Below are 16,364 nucleotides of genomic sequence, written 5' to 3' on the forward strand. Positions count from 1 at the left end.
AACGTTTCTGTACAGGTCTTTTGGTGGACATAGGTTTTCATTTCTCTTGGATAAATATCTAGAAGTGGATCAACTTATAAGGTTAAAATAGTTCATCTTTATAGAAAATAGCCAAGCAGTTCTCCAGTGTGACTTCACCATCCTACTCCCACCAAAAAGTGTGAGAGTTCCAGTTGCTCCACAACCTCACCAACATTTGTGATGATCCTTTTCACGGTAACCATTTTGTTGGTCATATGTAATATCTCATTGTGGTTTTAATTTTTCTTTCCCTAATGACAAATAATGTTGAATATCTTTTTGTGCCCTTATTGGCCATTTGTATAACTTTTGTGAAGTGTCTCTTCCAGCTATTTTATTATTGAGTTGAAAGAGCCTTTCTTATGTATTCTGGATATAAGGTCTTTGCTAGCTATACATTTTTTAAAAAATAAATTTATTTATATCATTTATTTATTTTTGGCTGTGTTGGGGCTTCGTTGCTGCACGCGGGCTTTCTCTAGTTGCGGCGAGCAGGGGCTACAGGGGCTACTCTTTGTTGCGGTGTGCGGGCTTCACATTGCGGTGGCTTCTCTTGTTGCAGAGCACAGGCTCTAGGTGTGCGGGCTTCAGCAGTTGTGGCATGCGGGCTCAGTAGTTGTGGCTCACAGGCTCTAGACGCAGGCTCAGTAGTTGTGGCGCATGGGCTTAGTTGCTCCGTGGCATGTGGGATCTTCCCGGCCCAGGGCTTGAACCCATGTCCCCTTCATTGGCAGGTAGATTCTTAACTACTGCGCCACCAGGGGAGCCCCCCAGCTATATGTTTTGCAAATAGTTTCTAACAGACCGTGGCTAGGATTTTCTTTAACTTGATGTTGTTTGAAGGGTAGAATTTTCCCATTTTGATTAAGTCTAATTTATCAATTTTCTATTTCATGGTTATTGCTTTCTCTGTCCCATCTATCTTCGCCTACTCCCCCAGGTCAAGAAAATATTTCTCTTTTTTTATAGGTGTTTTATACTTCTGCTTTTCATATTTAAGACTGTGATCTCAAATTAACTTTTGTGTATTGTATGAAGGAGAGATTGAGGTTCTTCTTTTTTTTTTTTTTAAATGTGGATATCCAATTGTTCAAGCACAATTTATTGAAAAGAATTCCCTGTTGACTTGCTTTGGAACATTTGCCAAAAATCAATTGACCAGGGCTTCCCTGGTGGCGCAGTGGTTAAAAATCTGCCTGCCAATGCAGGGGACATGGGTTCAAGCCCTGGTCCGGGAAGATCCCACATGCCGTGGAGCAACTAGGCCTGTGAGCCACAACTACTGAGCCTGCGCGTCTGGAGCCTGTGCTCCGCAGCAAGAGAGGCCGCGATAGTGAGAGGCCCGCGCACCGCGATGAAGAGTGGCCCCCGCTTGCCACAACTAGAGAAAGCCCTTGCACAGAAACGAAGACCCAACACAGCCAAAAATAAATAAATAAATAAATTAAAAAAAAAAAATCAATTGACCAAATACTCTCTGACTTCAGACTATACTCTACAGCTACAGTCACCATACTGTATGATACTGGGACAAAAACAGACACATAAATCAATGGAACAGAATAGAGATCCCAGAAATAAACCCATGCACTTACAGTCAATCTATGACAAAGGAGGCAAGAATATACAATGCAGAAAAGACAGGCTCTTCAATAAGTGGTGCTGGGAAAACTGGACAGCCACATGTATAAGAATGAAATTAGAACGTTTTCTCACACTATATACAAAAATAAACTCAAAATGGATTAGAGACCTAAATGTAGGACTGGAAACCACAAAACTCCGAGAAGAGAACATAGGCAAAACACTCTTTGACATAAACCGTAGCAATATATATGTATATATTTTTTGCATCTGTCTCCCAAGGCAAAGGAAATAAGAGCAAAAATAAACAAATGGGATCTAATTAAACTTAAAAGCTTTTGCATGGCAAAGACAACCATCAACAAAACAAAAAAGACAACCTACCAAATGAGAGAAAATATTTGCAAATGATATGACCAATAAGGGGCTAATATTCAAAATATATAAACAGCTCATACAACTCAATATATTTAAAAAAGCCCCTTGATTAAAAAATGGGTACAAGAGGGCTTCCCCGGTGGCGCAGTGGTTGAGAGTCCGCCTGCCGATGCAGGGGACACGGGTTCGATCCCTGGTCTGGGAAGATCCCACATGCCGCGGAGCGGCTGCGCCTGTGAGCCATGGCCACTGAGCCTGCACGTCCGGAGCCTGTGCTCTGCAACAGTGAGAGGCCCGTGTACCGCAAAAAAAAAAAAAAAAAAAGGGTACAAGAGCAGAATAAACATTTTTCCAAAGAAGATATAACAGCTGGACAACAGGCACATGAAAAGCTGCTCAACATTTCTGATCATCAGAGAAATGCAATTCAAAACGAGATATTACCTCACACTGTCAAAATGGCTATCATCAAAAAGACTACAAATAAATGTTCGTGAAGATGTGGAGAAAAGGGAATCCTTGTACACTATTTTGGGAATGTAAATTGGTGCAGCCACTGTGGAAAATAGTATGGTGGTTTTTCAAAAAATTAAAATTAGAACTACCATATGATCCAGCAATTCCACTCTGGGTATATATCCAAAGAAAACAAAAACACTAATTTGAAAAGATCCATGCACCCCAATGTTCATTGCAGCATTATTTACAATTGGCAAGATATGAAAGCAATCTAAGTGTCCATCAACAGATGAATGGATAAAGAAGATGTGGTGTATAGATATACAATAGAAAGAATGCAATTTTGCCATTTGCAAAAACATGGATAGACCTGGAGGGTATTATGCTAAGTGAAATAAGTCAGACAGAGAAAGACGAATACTGTGTGATAACACTTATATGTGGAATCTAAAAATTCAACAAACTAGTGAATATAACAAAAAAGAAGCAGACTCATGGATATAGAGAGCAAACTAGTGGTTACCAGTGGGGAGAGGGAAGGGGGGAGGGGGAAAGTAGGGGTAGGGGAGTAAGAGGTACAAACTATTAGGTATAGGATAGGCTCAAGGATGTATTGTATAACACGAAGAATATAGACAATATTTTGTAATAACTGTAAATGGAAAGTAACCTTTAAAAATTGTATAAAAAAATAAAGATGAGTTTGAGAAGAATTGACATCTTAATACTCAGTCTTCCAATCCATGAACATGATACAGTCATCCCTCCATATCCACGAGGGATTGGTTCAAAGTCCCCCACAGATACATCCAAGGATGCTTAAGTTTCTTATATAAAATGGTGCGGTATTTGCATGTCCCCTATGCACGTCCTCCTGTATGCTTTACATCATCTCTTGCTTACTTATAATACCTACACAAAGTAAACGCTTTGTAAATGGTTGTAAATACAGTGTAAAGACTATGTAAATAGTTGCTGGCACGTGGCAAATTCAAGTTTCTGGAACTTTCTGGAAAAAAATTTTTTTCCCAAGTATTTTTGATCCTCGGTTGTGAGTCTGCGGATACGGAACTTGTGGATACAGAGGGCCGCCCGTATATGTCGCTATTGACGAGTCTACTTTCTCCCGGCAGTGTTTTGTAGTTTTCAGCTGAACAATTAGCTGCAAGAAGAGATGACAGGATTTATGGGAAGATTGGTTGGGGGTGGGGGTGGGGAAGCTGGGGGTGGGGAGGGAGGTGAGGAAAAAAGGGAGAAGGCAAGGCTGATTGCCAAGGTTTCTTCCTGAGTTGCTCACTGGGTGTAGATGAGAAAAGAAAGAGCTATTTGCCTCAGGGGAGGAGTAGCCTGGATTTAGACTCAGTTTAGTTGACCCCAGGGCCACGTGCATGACCTGAAACCCAGCTCTCTACACCCTCCCAGCCTGGTGGGACTCCGGGTAGGGAAATTCGGGGGAGGTGATTAAGAGAAGCTGACACCTTTCCCCCGGGGGCTTTCGAGGACCTGTTCTTTCTTCCTCTCCCTGACATCCAGCTTTCCTTCCCTTCTCTGATGGGCCAGGAGGGTCTGTTACAGGACTGGATCCTCCCATCAGTAGCCTTTTGGCCCACTAGTGAGGGTCAGGCAACCCCCCCCCTCTCTCCCTGTCACCCCTGGCTCTTCAAGCTAATGAGACCGGCCCTGATTCCCCAGCCAGGCTACTGGCCTTAATCTCTCCTAGCAGGGGGTTGGGAGGAGGGTGAAGGAAGAAAGGGCCCCTTATGGTGAGACACAATGACCCAGCCACAAGGCGGGATTACGGAGACCTCATGCACGTAGGTAGATGTTGGGGTAGATGGAGATGGAGAACAGACCCATTTGGGTCCAGGAGCTCAGGGAGATATTAACATCCAGAGAGAGAGACACACCCAGAGAAGGACAGAGAGAAGAAAGTTCAGAGGGAGGCAGAAACAAGGATAGTCACAAGTACAGAACAAGAGAGGTACCAAGATAGGGAGAAAGAAACGAGGGGGGAAGCTAGAGAGAAAGAAAGCAAGAATCAGAGGAAGAGGCAGGGAAAGAGAGAGAGAGAAACAAGAACAGAGATTTGAGCTTAAGAGGTTGGATAAAGGAGAGAGGTACTGGTGCAAGGCGTAGGGGAGACTGGTGTCACAGGGTGACAAGGACAGAGGCCAAGACCAAAACAAGGACAGGGCTGCACAGAGAGTGGATGAGAGACGGACAACAAGAGGGACCAAGACAGAAAGACAGGTAAACCAATAAAGACAGGGACAGAGAGACCCAGAGTTGGAGAATGAGACAGGGGTACACAGGCAGACGGGCAGCAGTGGCACAACCTGAGGGTCAAAGCAAAGAGAAACTGAGGCACGGAAACCCCAAATGAAGACCAAAGGCGTGGAGGGAGGGAGGGACAGATAGGGATAGAGATGGAGATGATACAAGTAGAGAGAGAGAGAGGAGAACCCAGGGGAGAAGAGGAGATGGGAGAAGTTGATATCAAAGAGTGATAGAAACTGAGGAAAGAAAGAGGAAAAAGGGAAACTGAGGCAGAAAGGAAAACAATGGGACAGTGCAGAGATGACTCAGCAGGCAGACAGACTGTTGGGGAGAGAAAGGGTGACCCAGGAGAGAGAGAGAAGAAAGCCCCGCGACCCTCGTTTCTTGAATGATCTCTCAGGAGCACCCAACATCGCTCTCCTTCCTCTTTGGTGGGAAAATAGCCGAAGCTGGAGGGACACCAATTAGACTTCAGGAAGAACTTCCCTGAGGAATGGGGACTCCTGATCACAGGCGGGACCTGGGGCCGCCCTTCCCCATCAGCCCTAATTGCCAAGATGTCATGGAGGTGGGGAGGCGAGGAGGGGATTAGGCAGACGGGTGCCCCTCCCCCTCCCCACCAATGTCACCTCCTGGCGCCCAGTTGAGTCCCCACCCGGGCCAGGATTACCCTCTGAGATCCAGGCCACGGCAAATGACATCACTCCCAGCCAGGGCTTAAAATCTCCCCATGTGAGGGGACCCATTTCCTTCAGCCTCTGCTGTCTGACTACTCCATCCCAGGCCACCAGGAGAGCTTCATCCCTACTTTCTGAAGGTGAGTGCCTGCAGGGGCAGCGGAGGAGGTGGAGGAAGGCGGAGCGAGGGAGGGGGCAGGAGGGGGCAGAGGTGGGCACATTTTATTCGTGGCTGTGTTTTTAGCGTCTGGCCCAGGGATGGAGAAGGAGTGTGTGATGTTTCTGGATAATCCTACATGGATCAGAGGGTCCGTCCTGATGTTTGGAGAAACGGTGCAGGCTGTGACTGCAGTGGGGCAGGCGGGGTGTGTGTGTGTGTGTGTGTGTGTGTTTGCGGATGGACAGGGGAAGCTGGCCCATGGCATGGGGGTTCCAGAAGCTTCAGGGGCATCTTGTTGGGGAGGCAACATGAACAAGCCCTCCAGCTTCCAGGGCTGGGGGGCTTTTCACAGCTTGAGGGCAACTCCCTGGCACGTCTCCCTGTTGTATTTTCTTTAAAACTTCCCGCAGCCTGAAACTCTCTCTTCCTGTGTGTGTTTATCCACTCATTGCCCATCTACCCCACTGAACCTTGATTTCCTCCCAGTGCCTGGTATGTGGGATGCCTACATATTTGGTGAACAGATGGATGGATGAATGACAGAAATAGAATTGAAGAGACATAAGCACACAGAGAGTCAAGGTTTTGTGGCTGCAGCAGGAGGGAAGAAGGGGAGACTATGAGACTGCCCGAGGGAGCTGGGAATGCACTGATTGGGGGATAAGGTGGGGGTGAATTGCTTACCTGGGGACCTCATTTTCCCCAGAGGCTCTGGCTTTTCCCACGTCCAATCTTGAGTGATGAGCACGACACCCAGCTCCTTGTCTCCAGCCAACGGGGGCTGCAGAGACCGGACAAGGCTGGGGGCGGAGTCTTGCTGCGCTGATGTGCAGCCACGTGGGTCTGTGTGAGGTCACTCTGAGCCTCAGTTTCCTCATCTGCAAAGTGGGGACAATGACAAGTTGCCACGGTGATCTAGTCAGATGACTCACGGGAAGCCCATGTCACAGGCCTGGGCTGCAGTGACAGAGGAGGGGGCTGGCTTCATCCTGCTTTGGGGGACCCCAAGTAGATTTGGGGAGTCAAGGGCAGGGCTCTGGGGCCCAGATATCTGGTTTCTATTCCTGGCTGTGCCACTCACCCCCGTGTGTCCTCGAGAATTGACAGAACCTCTCTCAGCTTCAGTTTCCTCATCTGAGAAATTGACATCTGAGCTCCGTGGGCCTTTGGTGAGCCTCCTAAGAGGTCACGTAGCTTGGTGGTCAAGAGGGTGCAGGCTGGGGGGGCAGGTGCTGGCTCAGCTGTGGCTCTGCTGCTGACCCGTGTGATGGGATCAGGGACTCTGCTTCTCTGAGCCTCAGTTTCCTCCTCTGTGGAGGGGAGATGACAATAGGATGTACCTCGTGGGAAGTTCTCACGGGATTATTGTTCCCCGAGATCTTATGTCCAAGGTGCCGTGTCTGAGCAGTTGGGGATTCCAACTGGAGGTCCTTATGGTTGGAGCATCTCCTGCCTGACCTTGGGCAGGGACCTTCCTCCCCTCAAGGTTTCGTTTCACCAACTGTAGATTATCTCCAGGACCACCCACAAGATGAGTGTGAGCCTTCAGGCCTCACCTGTCCGGGCACCTGCTCAGGTGGGAGCCTGGACCTCACAGCTCCTGAACCCCAGGGCACCAACCCCACTGGTTGGTCCCCAGGGCACGGATGGTGATTTCCCTGGCTCCACCATCTGGGATTATGAAACATCATTGCCTTGAAATTCACCCGGCAGGATGAAAAAGGGTTGCTGTCTGTCTCACCGTAAATTGTCAATGAAAGACAGACATTGTAGTTGCTGTCTGTGCTCCTGGACATTGACACACAAAGCTGTTCAGAGGAGAGACGCTCTGGAAACCTCATCCTGTTGCCTAACCCAGAGAAAGGCTTTGGGGGGCATCCGATATCATTTTTGTTGTTATCATTCTTTGCCAACATCGTTTCCACCAAGCGCTTCCTTTTTTTTTAATATATAAATTTATTTATTTTTTATTTTTGACTGCGTTGGGTCTTTGTTGCTGCATGCGGGCTGTCTCTAGTTGCGGCGAGTGGGGGCTACTCTTCGTTGCGGTGCGCGGGCTTCTCATTGCGGTGGCTTCTCTTGTGGAGCATGGGCTCTAGGTGCGCGGGCTACAGTAGTTGTGGTGCACGGGCTCAGTAGTTGTGGCTCACGGGCTCTAGAACGCAGGCTCAGTAGTTGTGGCGCATGGGCTTAGTTGCTCCGCGGCATGTGGGATCTTCCCGGACCAGGGCTCGAACCAGTGTCCCCTGCATTGGCAGGTGGATTCTTAACCCCTGTGGGAGGTCCCGCCCTTCCTTATTTGATGATCTGAGGAGTGGGCAAACCCTCAGTCTTGGAGGTCATTATCATTATCAGCTGCTTGATTTTGGTCGTGCACCCACCTCCCCCCGAGGCTCAGATCTTCTGCCTGTAGGGTGGGATCAGCCCAGTGAGAGAGATCTAGGCTTTCCTGGAAGACCAACCCCTTAGCCGGGTAACTCCATGTAGATTCTGTGGTAAAGACAGATTCAGTGGAAGTGGAGGCTCTTGTTCCAAGCCCTGCAAATTGTCCCTAGAGGGCAAATTCACCAGCCTCCCTGTTTCCACTCTCTCCGGAGGCTCCGGTGAAAGATCATCGCTCCTTGGAGAAGAGGAAGAGGACAGAGGGGACTCAGACTGGGGGCTGGGAGAGCAGGGCCTCCAGGAGATCCCCAGGGTTGGACTCCTGGGTCCCCACTCACAGCCTGTGAGTGACCCTGGGCAGGTCATAGCACTTGAGACTGAAGATGTTCTTACCTGTAAAATGTGAACGTATTAGTAATACAGTCTCTCCCTCCCAAGGTTAGGCTGAGGACTCAATGCCATCCTGCCCTGGGAAGTATTGTATTAGTTATCTGTGGCTGTGTAACAAGTTAGCCCCAAACTTAGCAGCTTAAAACAATAAATATTTATGATGTTGTATAGTTTCTGAGGTCACAGGAATCCAGGAATGGTGTTGCTGGACGATTCTGGCTCATGGTGTCTCGTGCTGTTGTAGTCAGATGTTATTCAGGGCTGCAGTCATTTGAAGACTCCGCTGAGGCTGGAGAATCAGCTTCCCTGGGGGTTCATTCCCATGGCTGTTGGCAGGAGGCCTCAGTTCTTGCCACACAGACCTCTCCATAGATAGGACTGCTCAAGCATCCTCAGCATGGCAGCTCGATTTCCCAGAGAGAGAGGGCCAGCCTCAGAAGTCACACTGTCATTTCCACAATATCCTGTTGGTTGCACACGTAGCCCTGCTCCGTGGAAGGAGACAACTTTAGGGTGTAAATACCAGCCACTACCTAGGACACCACTTGATTCTTAGGATTTATGTGGTGGTTTTTACTTTTATGGTTATTATCAGCACTGAGCGTCCCCGTGACTTTCCTATCAGGTCCTACATAATCTTAGTCCACTTTCTGCCCTGGTCACTCTGCTCCAGTAACACTGGACACCTTGATTCTCCTCCATAAGACAAAACGATTCCGGCCTCCAGAACTTTGCACCTGCTGTTCCCTCTGCCTGGAGACCTCTACCCCGAGGTCCTCCCACGGCTGACGCGGAGTCCTGCAGCTCCAAAGTCACCTTCTTAGAGAGACATCTTCCCCTGATCATTCACCTAAATTAGATGCCTCACCCTCACCCCAAACCCTGTCCCTCTCCTATTACCGCATTTAATTTTTCTCGGAGTTCTTGAAATTTTCGGAAAGCATTTTTTTTTCTTTTCTTTTTTTTTTTATCCGAAAGCATTTTGATTCTCTAAAAAAAAATCTCTTTCCTTGTCCACTGTTTGTTTCCCTGACCAGGAAGTCGAAGTTCAATCTCATGAGAACAGAGATGCTCTGTGTCTTATTTCTTGCTGTATCCCTAGTGCCTAGAACTCTCAAAAAATATTTACTGAATGGACAGCAGAACTTCGATTTATGATAAATAGAACTCTGCCTACCAAGGGAGGGTTGAGAAGGACAGGGCAGTGAGAGAAGGAAGGGGTGGGAGCCCAAATAAATGTCATCCATTTTTTAAGCATTTATTTATTTTTCAGATATTTATTGGGGGGCACTGGGGACACCGCAGGGAGTGAAACATTCCTAGTCTCTGTTCTCAGGTAGCTGACAGCATTGGGGGAGATGGGTAAACTCATAAATATGGCATATTTAACAGGTGTGATTCCTGAAGAACAGGAGAAAGAAAGTGTGTGTGTGTGTTTGTGTGTGTGTGTTTGTGTGTGTGTGTGTTTGTGTGTGTGTGTGTGTCTGTGTGTGTGTGTCTGTGTGTGTGTGTGTCTGTGTGTGTGTCTCTCTGCGTGTGTGTGTGTGTGTGTGTGTGTGTGTGTGTGTGTGTGTCTGTAATCCCGTCTAGGGCATGGGCTGGCTTTCCTTATGTTTGAGTTGTGACCTGGAGGAGGAGAAGGGGTTAGTTAGCTGGTGAGAGGGGTCTTTGGACTGGGGGTAGAGGAGGCATTCCTGGCCTGGGACAGCTTATTGGAAGTTTCCGGAGAGGCCGAGAGGTCTCCTGAGGCCATTTAACTAGGGCGATAGGGAGCCCTGGAAAGGTTCTTTCTCTCCCTTCTATTTATTTATTTTTTTTTAAAGGAGAACTTTTAATATTTATTTACTTATTATTTATTTCTTTTGGCTGTGCCGGGTCCTAGCTGTGGCACGCGGGATCTTTTAGTTGCGGCATGCGGACTTCTTAGTTGCGGCATGCATATGCCATCTAGTTCCCCGACCAGGGATGGAACCCGGGCCCCTTGCATTGGGAGCACGGAGTCTACCCGCTGGACCACCAGGGAAGTCTCTCTCTCTCTTTTAAATAGATGGTATTCTTGGTTTTGTTGTTGAAAAGGTAACATACTCACTCATGGTTAAAAAGTAATCCACACTGTAAAAACAAGGTATAGATATGACACAACTCCCCAGAGGCAGCCACTTTTACTACATATTGTGTCCTTCCTGGGAATTTTCTATGCAGATACAGATATACATTTCTATAAATATATTTTATATGTATATATTGCTGCCTTGTTTTTAAAAATCACAAATGGTAGCATGCTATACACACTGTTTTTTTCCTTTGAAATATATATATATATTCAAAGGATATATTCCTTTGAATATAATATATATTGTATATATAATTTGGTAATATAGGATATCTGATACACACACACACATACCTATTGCCAAAGTGTAATAAAAAATTAAAAGCCTGACTCTTAGGCACATGTAATAAGTGCAGGTCAAAGATTTATTTAAATCCTGAATGAGGGAACTGGCTGTTTCAAAGGAGAATTCAAAGAACAGAGGTTAACACCATTATTCAGGAAAGGCATGCCAAAAACAGTTGGTCACTTTAGATATGAAGCTAGTCAAGTCCTACAGGGCAACAAAACTAACCTCTGAGGTTATCTTTTCTACCAGAGACAAATGATTGACAACCAAACTTCTGGAAGTTACCATTTACCTTGTCAGTGTCTGGATCCTAATCGATAGTGGACAATCCATTGAACAAAGGTACAGTCCCCTAGAAAAGGAAATAATGCTTGGGTTGGTCTGCTAGATGAGGCTCCAGGACAACCAGGAAGTGACATGCTGTCATCCTTTTGTCTCATTGCCAAGTTTAAGATAATCTTTCTTAACTATATACTAGAGGTCTTTTCAAATCCATTCATAGAGGACAACCTTATACCTTTTAAATGACTTCACAGTATTCTCTTGCATGTGACATAACCTTAACATAACGTACCTGATTGACATAATTTCCTTACTATGTCCCCTGTGGTGGTCATATAGGCTGCTTCCACATTTTGGCAATTATAAATACGCTGCATGAAAAGTCCTAGCTTGGGTGGGGAGGAATAAATTAGGAGTTTGGGATTAACAGATATACACTACTCTATATAAAAGAGATGAACAACAAGGACCTACTGTATAGCACAGGGAACTATATTCAGTATCTTGTAATAAACTATAATGGAAAAGAATATGAAAAATAATATATATATGTAGAACTGAATCACTTTGCTGTACACCAGAAACTAACACAACATCGTAAATGAACTATACTCCAATAAAAGAAAAATCCTAGCATAAAGTCTATGCAAACATCTGCTTGCAAATAATAATAACTGACCACAGTTTTGTAGCATTTACTACACGTCAGGTGTTATTTTAAGTATTTGATCACATTAATTCATTTGACCCTCACATCAACCTAAAGATGTAAGTTCTATTTTCATTCCCATTTTCTTTTTTTATAAATTTATTTATTTTATTTATTTATTTTGTGGCTGTGTTGGGTCTTCGTCGTGGCATGTGGGCTTTTCATTGCAGTGGCTTCTCTTGTTGCAGAGCCTGGGCTCTAGGTGCGCAGGCTTCAGTAGTTGTGGCACGTGGGCTCGGTAGTTGTGGCTCACGGGCTCTAGAGTGCAGGCTCAGTAGTTGTGGCACACGGGCTTAGTTGCTTAGCGGCATGCGGGGTCTTCTTGGACCAGGGCTTGAACCTGTGTCCCCTGCAGTGGCAGGTGGATTCTTAGCCACTGTGCCACCAGGGAAGTCCCTCATTCCCATTTTCTGATGAGGTGACCGAGGCACATTGAAGGCAAGTTCCTGGCACCAAGGAAAGATGGCATTTTTCTTTGATAAACGTTTCCAATTCGTTCCATCCACATTGCCACCGCCCTGACATGGAAAACCTGTTTCTCCACTCTGAGGCCAGCCCTGGAGTTACCAAGCCTCTTTGTTTGTTTGTTTTTTAATGATATTTTATTTATTTATTTTTGGCTGCTTTAGGTCTTCGTTACCGCGCACAGGCTTTCTCTAGTTACGGCGAGCAGGGGCTACTCTTCTTTGCGGTGCGCGGGCTTCTCATTGCGGTGGCTTCTCTTGTTGCAGAGCACAGGCTCTAGGCGCGGGTACCAAGCCTCTTTTTTTTTTTTTTTTTTAATTTTTTTAAAGGAATTCCTTTATTTTTATTTTTTATTTATTTATTTTTGGCTGTGTTGGGTCTTCGTTTCTGTGCAAGGGCTTTCTCTAGTTGCGGCAAGCGGGGGCCACTCTTCATCGCGGTGCGCGGGCCTCTCACCATCGCGGCCTCTCCTGTTGCGGAGCAACAGGCTCCGGACGCGCAGGCTCAGCGGCCACGGCTCACGGGCCCAGCCGCTCCGCGGCATGTGGAATCTTCCCGGACCAGGGCTACGAACTCGTGTCCCCTGCATCGGCAGGCGGACTCCCAACCACTGCGCCACCAGGGAAGCCCCCAAGCCTCTTTGATCTTTGCCAAGCTGATGGGTCAAAAACGGTTGCGGAGGATCATCGCTTACTGTCGTTTGACTGTGACTCTCCCTTGGGGTGACCATCTATCCCGATTTATCTGGGACTCTTCCAGATGTGGCACTGCAATTCCACATCCCTAGAAACCCTTCCATCCCTGGCAGACAGGGACAACTGGTCACCCTACTTACCATGATTCTGCGTGAGGCTGAACGTCTTTTTTGTGGTTCTAGAAGAAAAAAGATCTCAGACAAGGGAGTGGCGGGAAGATTTTTTAAAGGATAGAGTAGGAATAAGAGCTTCCATTTACATGCCCATTACGGCTTTCGCTCTCTGCTTTACAGAGTCTCACTGAAGCTTTGATGACCTTAAGCAGAGGGCTGTTTTATAGGTGGGGAAACTGAGGCACAGGAGGGGGATAAGTTGCCCAAGGTCACGCACCTAAGAAGAGACTGAGGCAGGATACGAACCACGCGGTGATGAACTGGGGAGTGCTTGAGTACCCACCCTTCTCTTGCAGGCCCACTGACCTGGGCCCCAGCATCCTCGAGGATCATGATGGCGTATATGAACCCGGGGCCCCACTATTCCGTCAACGCCTTGGCCCTGAGCGGCCCTAGCGTGGATCTAATGCACCAAGCTGTGTCCTACCCGAGTGAGTACGGTCCTTCTCCCCGCCACCCCCAGCTGGCCCCCATCTCCTGGGGACCTCTGGGGTCCCTTGCCCTCAGGAGGAGGATGGGCACTTCCAGGGGTGACGTGAGGGCCGTACACCAGCCAAATGTGCTCACCTGTAAATGCCAAACACCCCTCCACATCTCTTAGGGATGCAGGTAACCATAGGGACCGTCATAGAAATAGAGGAGAGTCGTTCCCTCTGGGGTGAAGGAGGGAAGCGATCTGGAAGGGGGACCTAGAGGAATCCCCACCTGTTAGCAGTGCTTTATTTCTCAAAGAAGGAAGCACTCTGTTTTTGGTGGCGTTATTCTTTAGGTGTTTTTTCAAAACTTTATTAAGTTGACTGTTATGGACCTGCCACTTTTATAGGCTGTGTATCCAAGATGTCATGTTTCAACTGCATGTCTTAGTGCAGAAGAAATTTTAGAAAGGGGATGAAAGTCAAACTCATATACCTCCTTACATGGCTAAAGCCAGTTCTCCTCAGGGAGAAGCATGAGCCCCCCAATGACAGACAAAGGGGGACCCCATTTTCCAGGGGGACAGGGTGAGGTCTAGAAGTTCAGGGAATTGGCACCCCCTTAGTTTGGGCAGTTGAACACTCAGAAGGAGCTTCTCAGCATCCCATGTACGCTCAGGACCTCACATCAGCAGATGAAGAGAATGGCATCTCAGGTCACCTGAAGGTCCCATTTTCCTGTCCCTACACCAGGCGCCCCGAGAAAGCAGCGGCGGGAACGGACCACCTTCACACGAAGCCAGTTGGAGGAGCTGGAGGCCCTGTTTGCTAAGACTCAGTACCCGGACGTGTATGCCCGTGAGGAGGTGGCTCTGAAGATCAATCTGCCTGAGTCCAGGGTTCAGGTGGGATGCTCTGGTCTCTGGACTCCTCTGGTCCTTCCTGGGACCCAGAGTGAAGGGAAGAGGGAGAGGTCGCAAAGTCACAGCCAAAGTCATAAAGTGTCCTAGTAATCCCTCGCCTCTATTATTTTGCTGGCATCTTCTCTTACACTCCTACCCCTTCTCACTCTACTCCAGCAACACTGGCCCCTGGTCCTTCCTCTAGCATGCCCACCAAGCACACTCCTGCCTCAGGACCTTTGCACTCTCTGTTCCCTCTACCTGGAAGGTATATTCCCCATCACCCTCTTCAAGTCTTTATCAACCAATCAAGTCACCTTGCTAGTCAATGAGACCTACACCCCCCTTTGGCGTTTGAAGCCGCAACCTTCCCCTGCCACCCCACCCTGCTGCCCGCCCTTATCCTGATCAACTGGTTCTTTCATAGTATTTATCACTTTCTAAATACTATGTGATTTGTTGACTTCCTGTTTATTTTTAACCTGTCTCTCTCAACTAGAATGTCAGCTTCACTTGTGTGTCCCCAGAGTAGTAGGAGATGGTTAATCCATGCTTATTAACCAGTTGGATGGACGGACGGATGGATGGATGGATGGACGGATGGATGGATGGATGGACGGATGGTTGGATGGATGGATGGATGGATGGACGGATGGATGGATGGATGGATGGATGGATGGATGGAGGGACGGATGGTTGGATGGATGGATGGATGGATGGATGGATGGATGGACGGACAGATGGATGGATGGATGGGTAAATGTGTGTATGTGCGTTTGTATGATTGTATGTGTGTACGATGTATGTCTGAATGTATATATGCTTGTTTGTATGATAGTATGTGTACATCTGTGCATAGGATTGGACAGATGAAAGTCTGTATGTATGTATTCTTGTATGTATATACGCACAACTGTATGTCATCATTCCTGGGCACCATGAAGGCTCCCCCGGGCCTCCTTCCCGCTCACCCCCCCCGACCTCCCCTCTCACCCCCAGGTCTGGTTCAAGAACCGCAGGGCTAAGTGTCGACAGCAGCGGCAGCAGCAGAAACAGCAGCAGCAGCCCCCAGGGGCACCAGCCAAGGCTCGTCCTGCCAAGAGGAAGGCAGGCACCTCTCCAAGATCGTCCACGGATGTCTGTCCAGACCCGCTGGGCATCTCAGATTCCTACAGCCCCCCTCTACCCGGGCCCTCAGGCTCCCCCACCGCGGCAGTGGCCACGGTGTCCATTTGGAGTCCGGCCTCAGAGTCCCCTTTGCCCGAGACACAGCGGGCTGGGCTAGTGGCCTCGGGCCCTTCTCTGACGTCGGCGCCCTACGCCATGACCTACGCCCCCGCCTCTGCTTTCTGCTCCTCCCCCTCGGCGTATGGGTCGCCGAGCTCCTATTTCAGCGGCCTGGATCCCTACCTTTCTCCCATGGTGCCCCAGTTGGGGGGCCCGGCCCTCAGCCCCCTTTCTGGCCCCTCCATGGGGCCCTCACTGACCCAGTCCCCCACCTCCCTGTCAGGCCAGAGCTATGGTACCTACAGCCCTGTGGACAGCTTAGAATTCAAGGACCCCACAGGCACCTGGAAATTCACCTACAACCCCATGGACCCCCTGGACTACAAGGATCAGAGTGCCTGGAAGTTTCAGATCTTGTAGAAGATTCTCCTTCTCCATCCCTTGTCCCAACTGCCTCCTTGCACATTGTCCCAGCCTGCCCTGGGGCGGCATCCCCGAGAAGGTGGCAGGAGCTGGCCATCCAAAGGTCATGGCCTCTTTGGCTCCAGTGCAACTTAGCCCAACCCCGTCCACCCCTTTGCTCCTGGGGGGCCCCATAAGTCTTAGTCATTCTCTCAACCCCAATGCCGTCTCACATGGAGTCCAACCGGCGTTTCAAACCATGAGCCCCAGACTCCAGAAACTGGTGCTGAGAATTCGCCCTGAGACAAAATTAAACCGAACGTGCAGCTGATTTGGGGTAATGTTTAGGTCAGAATCACGGTGTCC

At 48.2% G+C, this 16,364-nt stretch overlaps 1 protein-coding gene across 1 annotated transcript; it reads left to right on the forward strand.

The window, feature by feature from the left end:
• Positions 1–13,385: 13,385 nt before the first annotated feature.
• On the forward strand, positions 13,386–16,016 carry CRX (cone-rod homeobox; the record flags this gene model as incomplete). The annotated part of the gene is made up of 3 exons (XM_079907779.1): positions 13,386–13,485; positions 14,221–14,372; positions 15,369–16,016. 3 exons carry the CDS (start codon positions 13,386–13,388, stop codon positions 16,014–16,016), a joined length of 900 nt encoding a protein of 299 aa, XP_079763905.1.
• Between the last annotated feature and the right edge of the window lie 348 nt (positions 16,017–16,364).

Source organism: Stenella coeruleoalba (genome assembly GCF_951394435.1).
Source record: "Stenella coeruleoalba genome assembly, chromosome: 20".
NCBI lineage: Eukaryota > Metazoa > Chordata > Mammalia > Artiodactyla > Delphinidae > Stenella > Stenella coeruleoalba.